Source organism: Zingiber officinale, chromosome 7B (assembly GCF_018446385.1).
Source record: "Zingiber officinale cultivar Zhangliang chromosome 7B, Zo_v1.1, whole genome shotgun sequence".
In the NCBI taxonomy this organism is placed as follows: Eukaryota; Viridiplantae; Streptophyta; class Magnoliopsida; order Zingiberales; family Zingiberaceae; genus Zingiber; species Zingiber officinale.
The window spans coordinates 104220509-104238261 of NC_055999.1; the positions used below are offsets into that span (position 1 = coordinate 104220509).

General features: G+C 41.1%; 2 protein-coding genes across 5 annotated transcripts; one reads left to right on the top strand and one right to left on the bottom strand.

Annotated features, from left to right (window-relative positions):
* The first annotated feature begins 2639 nt into the window (after nucleotides 1–2639).
* Nucleotides 2640–4552, top strand: LOC122006658 (UDP-glycosyltransferase 75C1-like). Its single transcript, XM_042562232.1, has one exon. The coding sequence runs from the start codon at nucleotides 2858–2860 to the stop codon at nucleotides 4274–4276; it is 1419 nt and encodes a 472-aa protein (XP_042418166.1). The 5' UTR covers nucleotides 2640–2857; the 3' UTR covers nucleotides 4277–4552.
* A 2142-nt stretch (nucleotides 4553–6694) lies between these two features.
* Nucleotides 6695–12938, bottom strand: LOC122006659 (E3 ubiquitin-protein ligase At1g63170-like). 4 transcript variants are annotated; one of them, XM_042562234.1, is made up of 5 exons: nucleotides 12791–12938; nucleotides 11289–12169; nucleotides 9106–9231; nucleotides 8733–9027; nucleotides 6695–7148 (listed from the first exon to the last, which is right to left on the bottom strand). In XM_042562234.1, the coding sequence occupies exons 2-5, from the start codon at nucleotides 11888–11890 to the stop codon at nucleotides 6936–6938; spliced, it is 1236 nt and encodes a 411-aa protein (XP_042418168.1). In that variant the 5' UTR covers nucleotides 11891–12169; nucleotides 12791–12938; the 3' UTR covers nucleotides 6695–6935. The 4 variants fall into 4 exon arrangements, with proteins under 4 accessions (XP_042418168.1, XP_042418169.1, XP_042418167.1 ...); XM_042562235.1 differs by having other exon boundaries at nucleotides 8733–8916; nucleotides 11289–12068; nucleotides 12791–12933; XM_042562233.1 differs by having other exon boundaries at nucleotides 11289–12068; nucleotides 12791–12933.
* Nucleotides 12939–17753: the final 4815 nt, after the last annotated feature.

The window sequence follows — 17753 nt, forward strand, 5'->3', positions numbered from 1 at the left end:
AATAAACAATGGATAGCATAGTTAAACTCCTTGCAACATCAGGAATCCACAGGAACTGAAATGGGTGTAATCTGAGGTCTCTAGGTCCATCAGTGGGTTTCGGTCAAAACCCACTAATGGACCTAGAAAACTCCGATTGGACCCATTTCAGTTTCTATGGATTCCTGGTGTTACAAGGAGTTCAAATATGCTATCCATTGTTTATTTTGACTTTTAAAAGGTGTTAAAATAGCAGAAGAAAAAATCAGCAAAAAGGCTCCAAATCAGGCCCACGTTGGGCCTGATATGGAACCATATCAGGCCTAACGTGGAGCCTTTTTGCTGATTTTTTCTTCTCCTATTTTAACACCTTATAAAAGTCAAAATAAACAATGGATAGCATAGTTAAACTCCTTGCAACATCAGGAATCCACAGGAACTGAAATGAGTGTAATCTGAGGTCTCTAAGTCCATCAGTGAGTTTCGGTCAAAACCCACTGATAGACCTAGAGAGCTCTGATTGCACCCATTTCAGTTTCTATGGATTCCTGGTGTTGCAAGGAGTTCAAATATGCTATTAATTGTTTATTTTGACTTTTAAAAGATGTTAAAATAGCAGAAGAAAAAATCAGCAAAAAGGCTCCACGTTAGGCCTGATATGATCCATATCAGGCCCAATGTGGACCTGATATGATTTTTCCTTGAGCTTCATACAATGTAGAGAATTAATTTGATGATAGAAAACCAAGAGTTCTGTTAGTCCTATGATTTAATTATCTTTTTCTCAAGCATATTGTGCAAATTGATTCTCTGTTCCTCTGAACATTGTTTTATCAATATATTGCAATATCTGCTAATACCTTTGCCTTAATACTGCATCATATCTTCTGTATTCTCAACATTACCCTCATGATTCACATTACAGATCATCCTTGGCTGTAGAATGCCAATAAGGCACCCAATGTAAATCTTGGTGAAACTGTTCGAGCAAGACTCCAGCAATTTTCAATGATGAATAAATTTAAAAAGAAAGCTCTTAGGGGTGAGAATATTTTCTTTCATGATTTCTTTCTGTGTGAATGCTTGACATTTGTCCAGCTGATTATTCCAAGACACACCTAGTATTATTATGTTCATTCTAAAACTGTGTTAATGCAGGTGATAGCTGAACACTTGTCTGTGGAGGAGATTGCCGACATAAAGGAAATGTTTGAGAATATGGATATCAACAAAAAAGGGCAGATAAATTTTGATGAGTTAAAGTATGGTTTGCACAAGCTCGGACACCAGGTTGCTGATTCAGATGTCAAAGCATTATTGGAAGCAGTAAGTTATTGCTGAAGATGCAATCTTTTTTTTTTAAGTAAAAAAAATTGACTGTGGGTTATGGCAATCACACTATTTCCATTGGCATTACACAATTATGGGATGACAAGGGAAAACAAACACAAAGAATTAGGCACAAATTCAAGCCACAACCCTACTAGATCCATCAAGAAATTCATCCAGAGTTGCTGACCAAACAAGATCCAAAGATGGACCTATCAGCAATATACTGATAAAACAATGTTCAGAGGAACAGAGAATCAATTTGCACAACATGCTTGAGAAAAAGACAATTAAATCATAGGACTAACAGAACTCTTGGTTTTCTATCATCAAATTAATTTCTATACATTGTATGAAGCTCAAGGAAAAATCATATCAGATCCACATTGGGCCTGATATGGTTCCATATCAGGCCCAATGTGGGCCTGATATGATTTCATATCAGGCCTAACGTGGAGCCTTTTTGTTGATTTTTTCTTCTGCTATTTTAACATCTTTTAAAAGTCAAAATAAACAATGGATAGCATATTTGAACTCCTTGTAACACCAGGAATCCATAGAAACTGAAATGGGTGCAATCGGAGCTCTCTAGGTCCATCAGTGGGTTTTGACCGAAACTCACTGATGGACCTAGAGAGATCCGATTGCACCCATTTCAGTTTCTATGGATTCCTGGTGTTACAAGGAGTTCAAATATGCTATCTATTGTTTATTTTGACTTTTATAAGGTGTTAAAATAGGAGAAGAAAAAATCAGCAAACCTGATATGATTTCATATCAGGCTCAACGTGGGCCTGATTTGGAGCCTTTTTGTTGATTTTTTCTTCTGCTATTTTAACACCTTTTAAAAGTCAAAATAAACAATGGATAACATATTTGAACTCCTTGTAACACCAGGAATCCATAGAAACTGAAATGGGTGCAATCGGAGCTCTCTAGATCCATTAGTGGGTTTTGACCGAAACCCACTAACGGACCTAGAGACCTCAGATTACACTCATTTCAGTTCCTGTGGATTCCTGATATTGCAAGGAGTTTAACTATGCTATCCATTGTTTATTTTAGCTTCTCTAAATGTATTAAAATGTTATCAAAAAAATAACTAAATCTTACATTTCGTTGATGAAAGAGGTAATAGGAAAGAGAAGAGAGAAAAAAGGAAAATGACAAAAAAAAAAGTTTAATTTGTCAGAAGGATAAAAAGGGAAGTGCACTCGAAAAAATACGCCCTTTGTAAAAACTAAAGTAATATACGCCTTTTGATTAATTAAGATATTTAAGTGCGTGATTTGATAAATTGTCGCTAATTATATATAGTCTTCTTTAGGGTTGGTTGTTACTTGTTAGGATAGTGCTTCGGTCGTCACGCCAGACGTCATCGTTAAGTCTCCCGGCGATGTCGTCTATGGCAAGTGACGACCGCGCACACGCACACCACCCCATCGCCGATCGCCTCTCCTGCTCCATCTCTCTCTTACTCTATCTATATATACGGAAGCTCGGCCTCTCTCTGTATCGTGAAGCGCTGAGGAAGTCGAGCTTCTTATAAATGGCGCAGCACTTTCTTGTGTTGACCTACCCCGCGCAGGGGCACGTGAATCCGGCCCTCCACCTCAGCCGTCGCCTCGCGCGAACCACCTCCGCCAGAGTCACCTTCTCCACCTCTATCTACGGCCACCACCTCATGTTCCCGGCATCCGCCGCTGACGAGATAGTCGAAGACGGACTCATCTCCTACCTCCCCTTCTCCGACGGCTACGATGACGGTTTCGACTCCAACATCCACTGCCCCTCCGAGGCCTGCGACCGTTTCCGGTCTGCCAGTTCTGCCTCGCTCGCCGCCCTCCTCCGCCACCTAGACGAGCTCGGCCGCCCCGTCACCTGCATCATATACAACATGTTTTTTGGGTGGGCCGACGACGTCGCGCGCGGCCACGGCGTCCGCTCCGCCGCCTACTGGATCCAGTCCGCCGCCGCCTTCGCCATCTACTACCACTACTTCCACGGCTATGAGGACCTCATCAAAGCGCATAGCCATGACCCGCTCTTCGAGGTCAACTTACCGAGCCTTCCCCCTCTAAAGATCCGGGACTTGCCTTCGTTCCTCGGCGTCACCAGCGACGAGGACCCCTATTCGGTGGTGCTCAAACTGTTCGAGCAATTGTTCCAGGTGCTTGACAGGGAAGAAGCTGATTCGGCGGCGACAGTGCTGGTGAACACGTTCGGCGAGCTGGAAACAGAGACGCTGGCGGTATCGGCAGGGAAGGTGAAGCTGATACCGGTCGGGCCGATGGTACCGCCGTCGCTTCTGGAGGCCGCAAAGGATGAGCCAGAGTTCGATGCGCTAGGCGATCTGTTCAGGCCGGATGAAAAGAAGTACATGGAGTGGCTGGACGCGAAGCCGGAGCGGTCGGTGGTGTACGTGTCGTTCGGGAGCTTGGCGGCCTTCAAGAAGCGGCAGACGGAGGAGTTCGTGCGGTGGTTGCGGGAGAGCGAACGGGCGAGCCTATGGGTGGTGAGGAAGGATCACGAGCAGGCGCAGGGGGAGTTGGAGGCGGCCCTGAGGGAAGCAGGGGCGGAGGGGATGGTGGTGGAGTGGTGTGCGCAGGGGAGAGTGCTGTCGCATCCGGCGGTGGGGTGCTTCGTGACGCACTGCGGGTGGAACTCGACGCTGGAGAGCCTCGTGTGCGGCGTGCCCACGGTTGGGGTGCCGCAGTGGACGGACCAGGGAACAAACGCGCGATTGATGGAGATCTGGGGCGCCGGCGTCAGGGCTGAGTCAGACGCGGAGGGCGTGGTCACGGCGGAGGAGCTGAGGAGGTGCGTGGAGATCGCGATGGGAGGCGGCGGAGCGGCGGGGATGAGGAGGAGCGCGGAGATGTGGAAGCATAAGGCGCGGGAGGCCGTAGCGGAAGGTGGGTCGTCCGATCGCAATCTAAGGGCCTTCGTTGCGGCGGCCTCCCAATAATTGGAGTTGGGTAGAGAGCTTGTGACATCTTTCCTATCCAATGAGAAGCAGAGTGACAAACAAAGCAAACATCAATCCTGTCCTGCCCCTCTCTCTCTTCTGTCTCGGCTGCATCACAATTTGTTTTAGAACAGGAAATAGAGTTTTTAGCCATTAAAAAATCGAGTTTCAAGCGGGAGAGGAGCGGTAGAACCTGTGCTCGCGTCAGCCGATATAAGGAACAAGCAATTCCTACTAATTAAGGAATGAAATGCTCATTTTCAGTAGGTTTCATCATTTTATAAGTCTATTTTTAATATTTAATTAAGATTTTTTTCTTGAATATATTATTTTTCTATGTAAAAAAACACCTTCAAAACAAAATTGATTCCCTACACCCTTACGAATAATAATCCCTTCATCTTTGTTACTAAAAAGACAAATACACTAAAAATCGAGTCTCTCCTCTTGTTGAACTCTTCTCCTGCTTTAAAAGTTGATTACTTTGAAATTTTATATAATTAAATAATAATGTCTTAAAAGAATGAGATAATATCATCTTAAAGAGAAAAAGGTCTAATCTTAAATTTCTTATCAAAAGAATAAATTTATCCAAAAAGATATATGGACATCCAAAAAGGTGACATACTGTATATCACAATATTACTAATTGCAAAGACATTAGTGATGATTATTCAAAAATGATAAGTTAATCTATCTAGATAGGTGTTTTGACACGAAAAAGTGTGTTAAAAATTGTAAAGGCATAATTCATGCCGCTACAGGCTACATGCTACATGAGCACTCTATAAAGTTAAATTATCGAATTGTCAATGAGGCAACTGAGTGACACCCAATCTAATCCATCAACTTATCAACAAGGCAGCTGAGTGACACCCAAATGGACTGATTTGATAGAATTCCTCTCACAAATTTGACCCTCTCATAATTAGGCAGGTTTACTTTTATAAAAAAAACCAATTGGCAAATATCAAAAGGCGTCCCAAATTAAAAAAATTATCAAATGAGCCCCTTTTTTCAAAACTTAAAAAAAATATCAAATAGACACTACGTCAGTGATTTTCTCTTGAAAAAACCTTAAACCAATATTGCTCTAACAACTATCGGTAGTTATTATAACGTATAAAAATTTCTCAGCAGTTATTAAAACGTGTTTAGAATTTACATCATATAAAATATATCCAGTAGTAACTATAACATATATAAGCTATTTAGTAGCTATTGCAATGTGCTTATAATGAGTTTAAGGGTTTAGAATTGTAACAACTAAATAATAGCTTCTACAATTATTTTAAAGTGATTTTAATTTATTTAAAATGATTTTTATGAAATTTAAATAATTTTTATCAAGTTGGTAAATAGTATGTTGATATAATAATATTTAGAGACCTAAATCCTAAATCCTAAATCCTAAATTCTAAATTTATCCTAAATATATTATAATAACTACTAGGTAGCTTTTACACGATGTAAATCCTAAATTCCAAACTCATCTTAAACTCATAGTTACGGAATAGTTTGTATATTTTATAACTATTGGATAATTTTTACCCATTGTTAATTTAAAATCCTAAACTCACATAAATATATTGTAACTTCTATTGAGTAGTTTCTACATGTTATAATAGTTATTTAATAGCTTTTAAATATTGTATAGTTATTGATAGTTGCTATAATAATGTTAAGTCAAGGAGTATTTTAAAAATAAAATCATTGAAAAAAAGATGTCTATGATGATTTGTAAAATTTGAGACGCCTTATTGATTTTTGCCAAAAATATATTGAAATGTAACACGCTATTCTTCAGATTCAAATCATCCCAACTAATTAGGATACATCCTCTTTTTATGAGCAGTGTGACACGGGTCACCACCATTGCTATTATTTGCTTGCCTCTCCGATGTCGACAAGGACAATGATGGTGGTGGGGTCCAAGTCAGCCTCGCCATGGAAGTTCCCCTTGTTAGAAGATCTGATTTAATGGAACTGATCATGATCTACAACTTACAGAGTCTAGATAACAACCTTAATTTGGTTTTTGTCCTATTTTCTCTACAATTTTAGCCCAACTCGATCGTCTATAAATCGAGTAAATCTTGAGGAATCAGTGTAGAGAACTTCAACCACAATACCTCGTGTTAACACGGTATCAAAATGGTTGATTATGCTTCCTTCATGTTTGTTCTATACAAGTTCTTCAGCCTCATTTCCATCACTGTAGATTCACCTCAGATTCTCTGAAACTCACATTTTCCCCTAATTTCAGAACCACCATAGTAAGAGTATTTACGACCGGAATGATTTAAGAAACGGAAGAGTTAAATCGATAAGAAGCCTCTCAGTTTGCATGTGTACAATTGTATGTTCGGCACTTTAGAATGCAGAAATCTGCAAAGGTGTATAAGATCTATCTAACTCTTGAGACATACATCCATTATGCATTAAAAGAAGAAACACCTAAGACAACAATTTGTCCAATGTCCTCTAAATAACATTTGCTGGCATCTTTATATACATGTGCGATATACAAAACACTGGGAAACTAGTGGCCAAAGCTCTAAGTGACAAGAATATTGGAGGCTTTCTTATCAAGTTCGATATAGTATTATCTTGCACGAAAACACAAGAGAAGGCATGTATTGTACCTCTAGAGCTGAATTTATACCTCAGCAAATCCTTCTACCAAATGATGGATTCCTGCCTCTGTGTCTGAAAGTTGTGCGTTGGTGATCCCCACCTCAGTTTTGCAAAGGGGACAGAGTGCATTTAGCTTGAGCCACTTATCTATGCACTCTTTGTGGAAAAAATGAGTGCAGGGAAGTTCACGCAATTCATCATTGTCAACGTACTTTGTTAGGCAAATGCAACAAGCCTACAGCAAGCATAGCAGAGTTTAGGATTCAGCTGAGAAAATGTATCTAGATTCTATAAGTTCGTCAAAACCGTGAGATATACAGTCATGGAGGGTATTTAGCTGAGAAAGACGCATCAAAAAATACAAGCAACATTTTATCCTAGACCTCAAGTTATTATTGAGTCATTATGGCAAATTGCTGCTAATAGACCTCGGGTCGATTCTCAATGGGTGAGGAATGCCCTGTTGGTTTCCTCAACCTCTCTTTGCATGCAGTGTAGTTGCTGGGCCAAGCCGCCCCCAGTGGGAGGTCACCCTGGCGGGGCTGCCGAGATGACGATTTCACCTTTTTGCGGCCAATGATGGCAAATTGCCACCCTAAGCATTTCGAAGCTCATTCTTAGATAGCCTTTGCAATCATTTGTATCATGGCACCACCAAAGACGATTATTACAACCATGCTTCTCTCCTGTTAGTAGATGCACCACAAATTCTAATTTGTTCACAACTATGTTTCTCTAGCACTAAAGTGAAAAACATGATGATGACTGAAATAGGAATTTGGACAGATAATTCAGATGTAGTTTAACTGAAAAACAACTGTGAAGTAACAATTAAAAAATGGTCTGCTATACTGATATATTGAGTAGAATCAGAAGATTTTGTATGCTTATATCCAGAACAAAAGGGTCACAAATAACTATGATGTTCCTCATGAGGCTTCTTGTTGACATTGCTGCATTTCCTTTCTCCAGCAGTAAGGATTAGCTTGACACTTAATGTTATGTTGACTCGGTGAAGGTTTGTTCAAGTTGGCCCCTAGTTGGGTACAACAGGGATATTCTGTTCCACATGCAGATTGAATCCATGGCAAATAAGTGTTGTCTGCACCCTTCCAATAATTCCATGATATGATTTGATGATAAAGAATATTTACTTTGTAGGGATCTTAAGCAAGAAAACAAAACATGGAACTTATTTTCTCCTTTTAGATACTCATCAGGCATGGATCCTTTGGTAGAAATGTATAACGCAATAGGCAATGAATTTGTGTTTAACATAAAGCAACAATTACTTAGAAGCTGCTTCACTACACCCAAACCAACTTACTAGTGACCTATCTTCAATGACATTCTGTGTCGACATGGGTGAGGTTTACCATTCTGCCACCAACTAACACATAGACATCCTCAAGGGCAGCACTACAGTGAAGACAGGTTGAGATAATATGAGGGTTTTTGCAATGTTGGCAAGGTCACATGAGCATTCCGCAACATCAATTCATGACATCATCAAGGATTGCACAGTTTAGAGTAACATTAGAGTCCGGTCACAATGAGTATGGATATTGAAGGCTATTTACCAACCTATGTACAGAGGCTATTCTAATGATCTCCAGTGTTAAGGTGATGGTCATGTAGCAATAATGACAAACTTGCCAAAATGAGAACTGCGCTCGAATGTTCGTATTTATTATACAGTACCTTGCTAACAGGTTAAATAACTTTGGAAATTGTAATGGCCTTCTAATAATTAATAGTGACATTGTAGCATATGCAAAATGGATGAAAACTTAAAAACAAAGAAAAAGAGAATTCTTACAGCATCTTCAGCAGAAATAGTTCGTTCCTTATCAGTACCAGCAGCCAATATCCCATCTCCGGAATGGCCATCCAAGTTACTTTCTACATGCCCTCTATTTTTCCTTCTTTTAGTTTTGAACTTGTAACTTGGAAGTGCATTGATTGATTCCAAGGTAGCACCTCTACCATGAGTTGTGTCCTCTCTTATCCCCATAATAGATATAATGCAAGGCAAGCAACAACAAATCATTGCACAAAGAATGAAAGGCAAAGCATATCCTATACAGCTGAATGCAAGGAAGACCATACATAATCTGAGAACAAGAAGACAAAAATGTGAATCTCTAAATTCTACATGATCAAGAAGAAAATAGTATCTTGCACATATATACCTATACAAGTTTGGGGCATCATGGGCAGAGGAGCGCCCCCCAAACAACCACACATTGCCAACAACAAACCACACAGCAAAAAAGCAATCCAATGCCATCTTGAAATTGTCAACTATTGCATTTATCCTGGAAACAAAAATATGTGAAATTGTTTATTGTAACCAAATTATACTAAACAATAAATAGCATGGACATAAGATTGTGTCATACATAAAAATCATTGAATTAAGCATCCAAGTCAGTAATAAATTTTCAACGAGTATAAGCTTAATACAAAGTTCACTTCTACAAATCTTTCTTTGGTAAGATCTATTAACCAACGCCAAACATACAAGAAGCAATGCTGTCATAATCAATACTTCACTAAGTTTAAACCTTGATTGTGATAATCATATTATCTCAACAATTCATATGTTGTGTTTGGGCTTTGTTGTGCCCAGCCAAACATGAAATGGAAGCATTAAGAATATAGATATACAAATATAAGTCACTGTGTGGTCACTATCCTATTATCTTGAGCTTTTAGAATAAGTAGTTAGCCACTCAACTTTAACATAGTAGAGCAAGAGGCCCTATGCTCAAACCTTGTTTGTGATAATAATATTATCTCAGCAATTCATATGTTGCGCTTGGGCTTGTTATGCCCAGCCAAACATGAAATGGAAGAATTAAGCGTAGGGATTATTATTCCCTTCCCTAGGTATTATTATTCCCTCCATGAACCAAACATTGTATGAATTATGGGTGTGAATTGATGGCTCACCCTCGAGGAAGATCACACTTGTTTAGATCAACTAATATGAGAGTTGACACTATGTTAGATTAAGGAGAAGAGTAGTGAGAGGTTTAAAAGTAAAACACTCCTTGGATAGCTAGGAGTTCATATATATGAAATTAAATCTGGATTTTGGTGAAATTGTGATTGTTTATCACGTCAAATTATAGGTAGAATCATAGAAGGGGTGGATTCACAGTATTGAGGTTAGCTGCATAGAATTGCTTTAATAAGCCACTATTTTAGCATTTTATTGATACAACCATTCTCATGATTCTATCTTTGTAAAAGAAGAATTTGTTAAATGGTAGAAGATCATGTAATTGACCAATACCTACATGCCACCAGTGAAATAAAGATAGATGAGATGTGCTCCAATTCTGAGCACTATGTAGCAAGTTTAAAATCTCGTTTCAGGCTGGGATCTCAATTGCAGGCCTGGACGAGACTATTTAGTGATGTGTTGGCCATGCTAACAGCACAGTGTTGACTTGACCCCTTTGAATAAGGATCTACGTACTATTGATCATGACTTAAAATCATCGATTATAATTTGTTATTCTAAATGGAAAATCTGAGAAAGGAAATTAAACAAAATAAGAATAATAAAATACAAGGCAAAACATTCATTTGAAATTGTCAAATCAATTAAGACTTTCATTAGTATATGCCTCCTTGTAATTATTCATAACTCTAAAACTTGTAAACCTAGATACTACGAAATAAAGCAATTGAGCACATGACACAACCAGCACTAAGATAACAAGACATAAGTCCAACTACCTGCAGTAACTGCGTGTATACATCCCTAATTAAACTCTAAGACAATATTGCTGGTAGCACACTGATCATTTAAAGCATTTTTAACTATGTTAAGTAGAAGTTTCTTTGCCTCTCTACTACCAAAGTAAACCCCACATTTTCAATTATATTTGATCCAACTTATCAAACTATACAATCAATTAGATTCCATTTGAACATATCAATAATATTTTAATTTATGTCCATTTTATCATTTGTTAGAATTCTACCAAATTTCTCTCCCGTAATAGAATTTTTAGTTTATTTGTATCAGAAGCATAATGCTATATATCGACTGATTATATAAACCCTATAATGATTTAAAATGTAGATTGGAATCTCATGTAACACTATCCAATCCAAAAAGAACTTAAAGCAATCAGATTATCATGATATAACAAAAATTAAAAAGTGCAAGAATAGAATATAACATTAGGAAAAGAACTTAATCCATGAAAATTTACTGAAAACTGGCAACACGATCCGGCACTGAAAATGAATCAATAAAAAATTTCAGATAGAATAACTAAGCAAACCATGAAACTAGACCCAAATAATGGAATAAGAAAATTGTATTTAGTTTACTAAACCAGTTACTTTTAAGTACCTTGGGCTAGGATTTACATTAGCTTGCCCCAGCTCCAATGCTGGATTGAGACTATTTTCTTGTTGTGGGTTGTGAGTGCCAGCTCCATCAGCATAGGAGCTAGAGTCATTATGGTTATTCCTTGTAGTTTCCTGATTGGAATGTGCTGGATCTTGCTCAGGTCTCTGACGACTGCGATAAAGGTAGCGCCAATAAAGATGTGGCAGTGTAGCAACACAGCCTGTTGTATACCCTATGATCCACGCAGATAATGGAGTTCGTGGATGCTCATGTCTTGACAATGATAGCACAATGACAGCTGCTAGAATTTGGCTTACACTAGCAACAAGCTCAACTGTAATCCACAAACCAGAGTTCAAAGGACTTCTGTTGCGACGACCATGGTTCTCTGTTCTTGTCAAAGATGAATTTGTCAAATTAGACGCATTTGTTGATGACACAACCAATTGAGAGGCTGGACTGCTTGTAGAAGGGTTATCTTCACTAAGTGTTCCACATGGGTTACTGTGATCAGCTTGCACAGGGATAGAGGTTGAAGCATCATTAGTACCTGATATACCAATTACATATTCAAGTCCATTTAAGTTATTTACTCGATCCATCAGCAAACGGTGTCTATCAGTTCGATGCTCACAGCTTATTCCCTATGTCGAAATCCATAAAGATTCAATAATGGGAGAGTATAGAAGAATGTGAAAGCCTGCAGTTCCTTCACGACCTGGTAGATGCTTAACTTCAATCCTTCAGTTTTATTTAGCTATTTTCTGAGATTGTGTTCACCTATAAGCAAACAAAATATCCAAAGGAGGAAACCTATCATGCGCCATTCTTCTTTACAAAACATTTAAGACTGATATAGCCAACCTATAAATGTGTGTATTCTGCACTCAAAAGTGTAAATTAGCCAAGCAAATGAACTAAAGTTGCTATAGTTTCAAGAGAAAAGCAAATACAAGCTCAGGCATATACAGCAATAAATTCTCCAACCTATATATTCCACACAGAATAAAAGGAGAAGCTCATAAGTGAACTACATATTATCTTGATAATAAACTGAGCTACAGAAAAGGCAAGCATTGGAACCCATAGTCCCTCATCTCTGCAACCTATAGCAAATTTTATCAGGTTGAAGAAGGAACTTCACAAGAATTTCAAAATGAGCTTATCTTCAACCAATAGCTGTAATATCCTACCAACATGAAGTCCGTTTACGCGCCATTGCACTCATAACCTTTACCGCCGGATTACCGCACACAATGAACATTAAATGGAAGACAATGAATGAGGAATAACTAAAGCGTGGCATATTAGCGTCAGAGCTAAAATCCTACCAAATTAGATGTGCAGTCTCATAGTAATCCAACATACGAATCTATAGAACAAAGTCAAACAACAAATCGAGAAATAAGACCAAATCCTGATGAATCCCACAAGAATACACCGCCGACCAACCAAAGATGTGCAATCAACAAGAGGCGGAAAGGGGAAATCAGAAAACTCACACGAATCCTTGCTTCCACACCCGTGCCCCCTTCGATCGTAAGCTCTCTCCCTCTCCGCACTTAATCTCGTCCGATTTGGGGGAATTTTGCCGCTTTATTTTATTGTACTCCGGCAGTTGTTGGGCTGTTCGTGTTCGTCCATGGATGGCAATGGAAGATGCCTTGATACCGTCCGATCGGGGTTGGATGTGGTGGAAATAGATTGGACGGTGCAGATCGACGGACCAACCGGCTCCATTTTATTTGGTCTGACCGGAATCCTCTCCTGCGCTTACGTATGGTCAGAATCCTCGGGCGTGCTTGTGCACGCTGCGAGACATCTTGAGCGTAGGATCTAGATCGAACGGTGTGTGACTTAGCTAGAGCACGCATTGACTCATAGAAATTGAGAATTCTATTGCTAGAGTTTTGTGAATGAAAAAGATATTAAAGAAGGGGTGAAAATTAAGAAGGCTCTCTGTTTTTCCTAAAGCGTGAAAGGTACATGCCATTTTGAATTTTTTATTAAAAGAGCATTCGATCTGGTTTTGATTTCTGTTCGAAATTGACAGTTTAAAACACCAGTTTAATAATTTTTAATAGGTATAACTTTAATTATTTAAGATGATTATGATTTATAATTCGGACCACTAATTATGATTCAATTTATAGTTTATCGTGATTCAAGAATATTATTTTACATATTCTTTATGATTTTAAAAGAGTATTCTGAATGGTAGAAATATTATCATTGGTATATAAAGTATTGAAACTTATGATAAAATGATGAACCTCCTCTTTTCATCATGATTAGAAAAAGCTACTGAGTTTATGAAATTGAAGCATAAGGATAGAGAAAATTTCTTATTTATAGAATTTAGACAATGATAAACATTAAATCATAATCATTAATAAAAAATCATTAAATAATCTAAATCATTAAAAAAAATTTAAAAACTCCTCTTGTAACGTAGATGACGTCAATGTCGAGCCAGGAAAGGGGTCCTCGGCGTTGACCCTCCGATGCTCAAGTCAGTCATCAGCGATGATGTAGAAGGTGGAGCAACAACAAAAGTGAACAGTGTAGCACAAATAGTGTATATCGCATACCTCCGCCAATGTTTGAATCTCCTTTTATATAGAGTTCCTATAGCGCACGTACACGCTTCCCAAGGTGAGCGCGCGTGCATGCTCCCTAAGGTGAGCACGCTTCCTAAAGTTTTCCCTTGAAAAGACTTGTCAGTAAAGTGTCTCTAACACAATACCTTAACAGCACGAGCATATCTCTAATGTAACAGTGTAAGCTTCCGTCGTACGATCTTCTGGTTGGTCATGCACAGCGTCAGTGGCACTAACTCCCAAAAGGATGTCGAGGGATATCACATCGAGGTAGTTGCTAGGCCGAGCGGGATAGCCGCTCGGCCGGGACTTCGCTGTTCCTGTGTGTCACCCGCTCGGTTGGGATTTCGTTGCATGTGTCGCGTCCGCTCGGTCGAAGTTCTGTTGTGCCAATGTCGAGTCCCGCTGCCTGGCTGAGCGAGGTAGCTGCTCGGCCCAGCTTCTGCATATAGTCTCCTCCCCCGTCCGGCGTCCAATACTCTATTGAGCGTCAGTCATTTGACACCTCCCCGTGTCAAAGGCGGGATCGGACCGGGACCTTCTCCTCCCGGTAGGGGCATGATCGCTCGACCAAACGATAATATCTGCACATTGACCTGATCGCCCAACCGATCAATGACATCTGAGCGCTGACCGCCTTGACTTTGACCTCCACCGTAGTAGCTATGCCCCATAGGATGGGCCCCTCCTTATTACCGCATCACATGTCTCCCCCTTAAGTCTAGTTGAAAGAGGATCCAAGTTCGACTGACTAGACAAAATTGTCTGTGAAGCTTTTCACCCGCTCGGCTTATAACGCTCCTTATATTCTGATCGACCTGACACAATATGTCAGTCGACTATGGAACTGCTCTTCTGTAACCGAGCGAATGTTAACAACTTTTATTATTGATCGGCCTGTTGAAGACTGTCATTCGGTGGCACATCCGCTTCCTTACATCGATCAACACAACGAACATTCATACTTGAAAAACCTTTTCTTGCGCTGCCTTGGGTGAGCGCGATCCGGGCTTACATCGTCCATATTTCTGGGAGACTGTGCAAATCCCGACTCATGATAGTTGAGCCTTCCAGTATGGGAGCTTTTCGGCGTCACTCCATCTCTGTGTTCCGGCGATATTCTTCCTTTCCTGCTCCTCCGGCGACCTTCCAATAAGCTTCCTTCCAATCGCATATTGCCTTCTTCCTCTACACTTCTCCATCTTCGAGGTTTTTGGCGTTTCTTCATCTGTGTTCTGGCGATATTCTTCCAGTAGGCTTCCTTCCCCTCGCATCTTTTCGCTGCCTTTGTTTTTTGTGATGGTGAGTTCCTCACAACCTTCTGTCAGCGTCCATGGGCCTTGGTACACCTCTACTGAATCCAAGTTTGACGCCGGTGATGCTGAGAGCCTGACAGCCGCCTTTGAGTTTCCTTCCGAATACAAAGATGTTCTTCCTTCTCCTTCCGATCGGCCAAATTCTCCGTCGCCTGGCTGTCTCTATTTATTTAGGGATCAGTTTACTACCGGTCTGCGATTTCCCATCCACCCCTTCTTTCCGGCCATATGTAAATACTTTTGCATCTCCCTTCACCAATTAGTGTCGAACTCCTTTCGGTTGTTGTGCGGGATAGTAGTTCTGTTCCGCCTGCACGACATTCCCCTCCCCGAATTTTTCATTACTTTTATTATCCCAAATTGTCCGAGCCGAGGGCTTTTCTTTTCCAAACCCGAGTGAGCTTAGTTTTCTTTGACAAAATACTGACCTCTAACAAGCATTGCAGGGAATACTTCTTTTTTATACACTTTCCTAAGCGGTTAGACTTCCCAACCAACTGGCAGCTTGAAGTGGTAAATCAACCTCTCTTAAAACAGTACAAGAGCCAATCGGACTACCTCAACGTAGCTTCAATGCTAGCCGGTCAGAAATATGACATCCACAAGTTGCTGCTAGAGGGTGTCCTCTACATTTTCGGCCTGAGTCTGATCTGCACTCAGCTTCTGTCTAGCCTAGGTTTGCAACTTCTTCACTCCTTCCTTTGATTCTAACTGATTTTTCTCCCTCTCTTGCAGCTGAAGTCATGCTACGTGCGCGTCTGGCGGGCAAGGCTAAGCTTGCAAATGTCGTGATCAATGCGGCAGCTATAAAGGAGTTGGAGAGCCGCGGTCTACAACCGGTCGGCTCTCAAGAAGATCCACAAGATGAGAGCGAAGCAGCTCTAATCTTGGTGAGCGGAGGGGCAACCAGCCAACCGCCTAGCGGTGGAGCGGCTGGTGGATCACAACCTCCCTCCGAACGGCTTCCGATCGTTTGGGTTGAGAGGGCGTCAAGCATGGCATCCTCAAGAGAGCCACTGATAAGGCGTAATAGGCGTCGGGTGGACACTTCATCGCGCTCCGCTTCCTCGGTGATGCGGACCATCGAGTAGGTTGAAACTTCGACCCCAACTCCTGTTCAAGAGACTGCGGCCCCTACGTCGTCTAATCGGACGCCCTCATTGTCTGGCTAGTCTGTCACAGGGAACTCTTTGCACACCGCCAGTGGCCTTCATGCCACCACCATCGAAGGTCAAAAAGTCTGGCATCCGTCCGACGTCCTCGTCTCGGCCGTCCGACCGAGCGACCGAGCGACCTCGGCCCAGTCAGCCCCGAGCGGCTAGCGCTATATAACAGCAGTTCTTCATCTGCCGACTAAGGAATGGCGCAAGTTGACCAGCGCTGAATCCCGAGTCCCCGAGCACTAATTATTCAGGGGACGCTCACACAGATATGGGCTGATGCCCGAACCCGTGCAGCGATGATGACTCCAGGGGCACTTGCGGACAGTCACACCCAATGTCCACTGGGGTAAGTGTTGTATTTTTTTTAATTTATCTCCGATCGACGCTTATATTTTCCTGGTACTCACAGTAATGGGTAGAGAGTCTGGCCATATACTAAATGTTCGTATTTTTGGAGCAGGAGGTCAAGCAGTTGAAGGCGTCGAGCGGTCAATCGTTCGCCTCTCAAGAGCATACGAATGCTGAGGTGGCTAAGCTGAGGGTCGATCTGACGAAGAGTACCGAGCTACTAGAGGTCGAGCGGGGAAAGAGCGTAGAGAAGGCCTCTCTTCTGGCTCGGCTTAACAAGCGAGCCACCGCTTTTGATGCCAAGATCGAATCGGCTAATGCTAGAAAACTCCGGGCCATCGAAGACCTAGACCTGAAGAATAAAAAGGTTCGGGCTCTCACTAAGAAGCTTAAAGAAGCTGAAGATTTTTTGATTGCCGAACGGAAAAGCCGATCGACTGAAGAAGCTATCCGTCGAGGCCAAATCTCCGTAAAAAATGATGAGCTGGCCATCGTGAAGGACAAGCTAGGGTCCTCCCGAGCGACTTTGAAAACTTATCAAGATGCTGAGCCTAGCTGGTTTGAGGCTATGAAGAAAAACTACATTCGCTCAGACACTTTCAACGACAAGGTCGTCGACCGATCACTTCGCCTGTTTGACCTAGCGATCGAAGGGGCATTCGACCAACTCCAGGCAGGTGGCTACATCTCTGCTGCTTTATCGAGTAAGGTCATCAGTCAGGACAAGCTGACCAAATTGCTGCCCGATGATACCTTGGATTATCCAGAGTGAGCTTTTCTTGAGTGATTCTGTATCACCCTTCTATTTGCAACCCTCCTGCAAGATGTTTGTAATCTTTCTAAGTATTAACGAATGATCACCCGTTCGGCAATCTTTTATTATGCGTTCGTCCCCTTGCCTCCCTTCGGCCTCTTTCGATTTGACTCATATTTTAGTTCGTGTTGCCGCGCAAACCCCCGAGCGAGATTGCGAGCTACTTATTGCTACTTTATGACCTTCCGATCGGTAGGAGAATAATCCCGAATGGTCACTATATT

Coding starts and splice junctions, on each gene's coding strand:
- LOC122006658 (XM_042562232.1), top strand. CDS start 2,858: ATGGCGCAGCACTTTCTTGTGTTGACCTACCCCGCGCAGGGGCACGTG.
- LOC122006659 (XM_042562234.1), bottom strand. CDS start 11,890: ATGGATCGAGTAAATAACTTAAATGGACTTGAATATGTAATTGGTATA. Junction 9,028..9,105: donor GATGCCCCAAACTTGTATAG/GTATATATGTGC, acceptor TCTTGTTCTCAG/ATTATGTATGGTCTTCCTTG. Junction 7,149..8,732: donor CTATTTCTGCTGAAGATGCT/GTAAGAATTCTC, acceptor TGCTTGCTGTAG/GCTTGTTGCATTTGCCTAAC.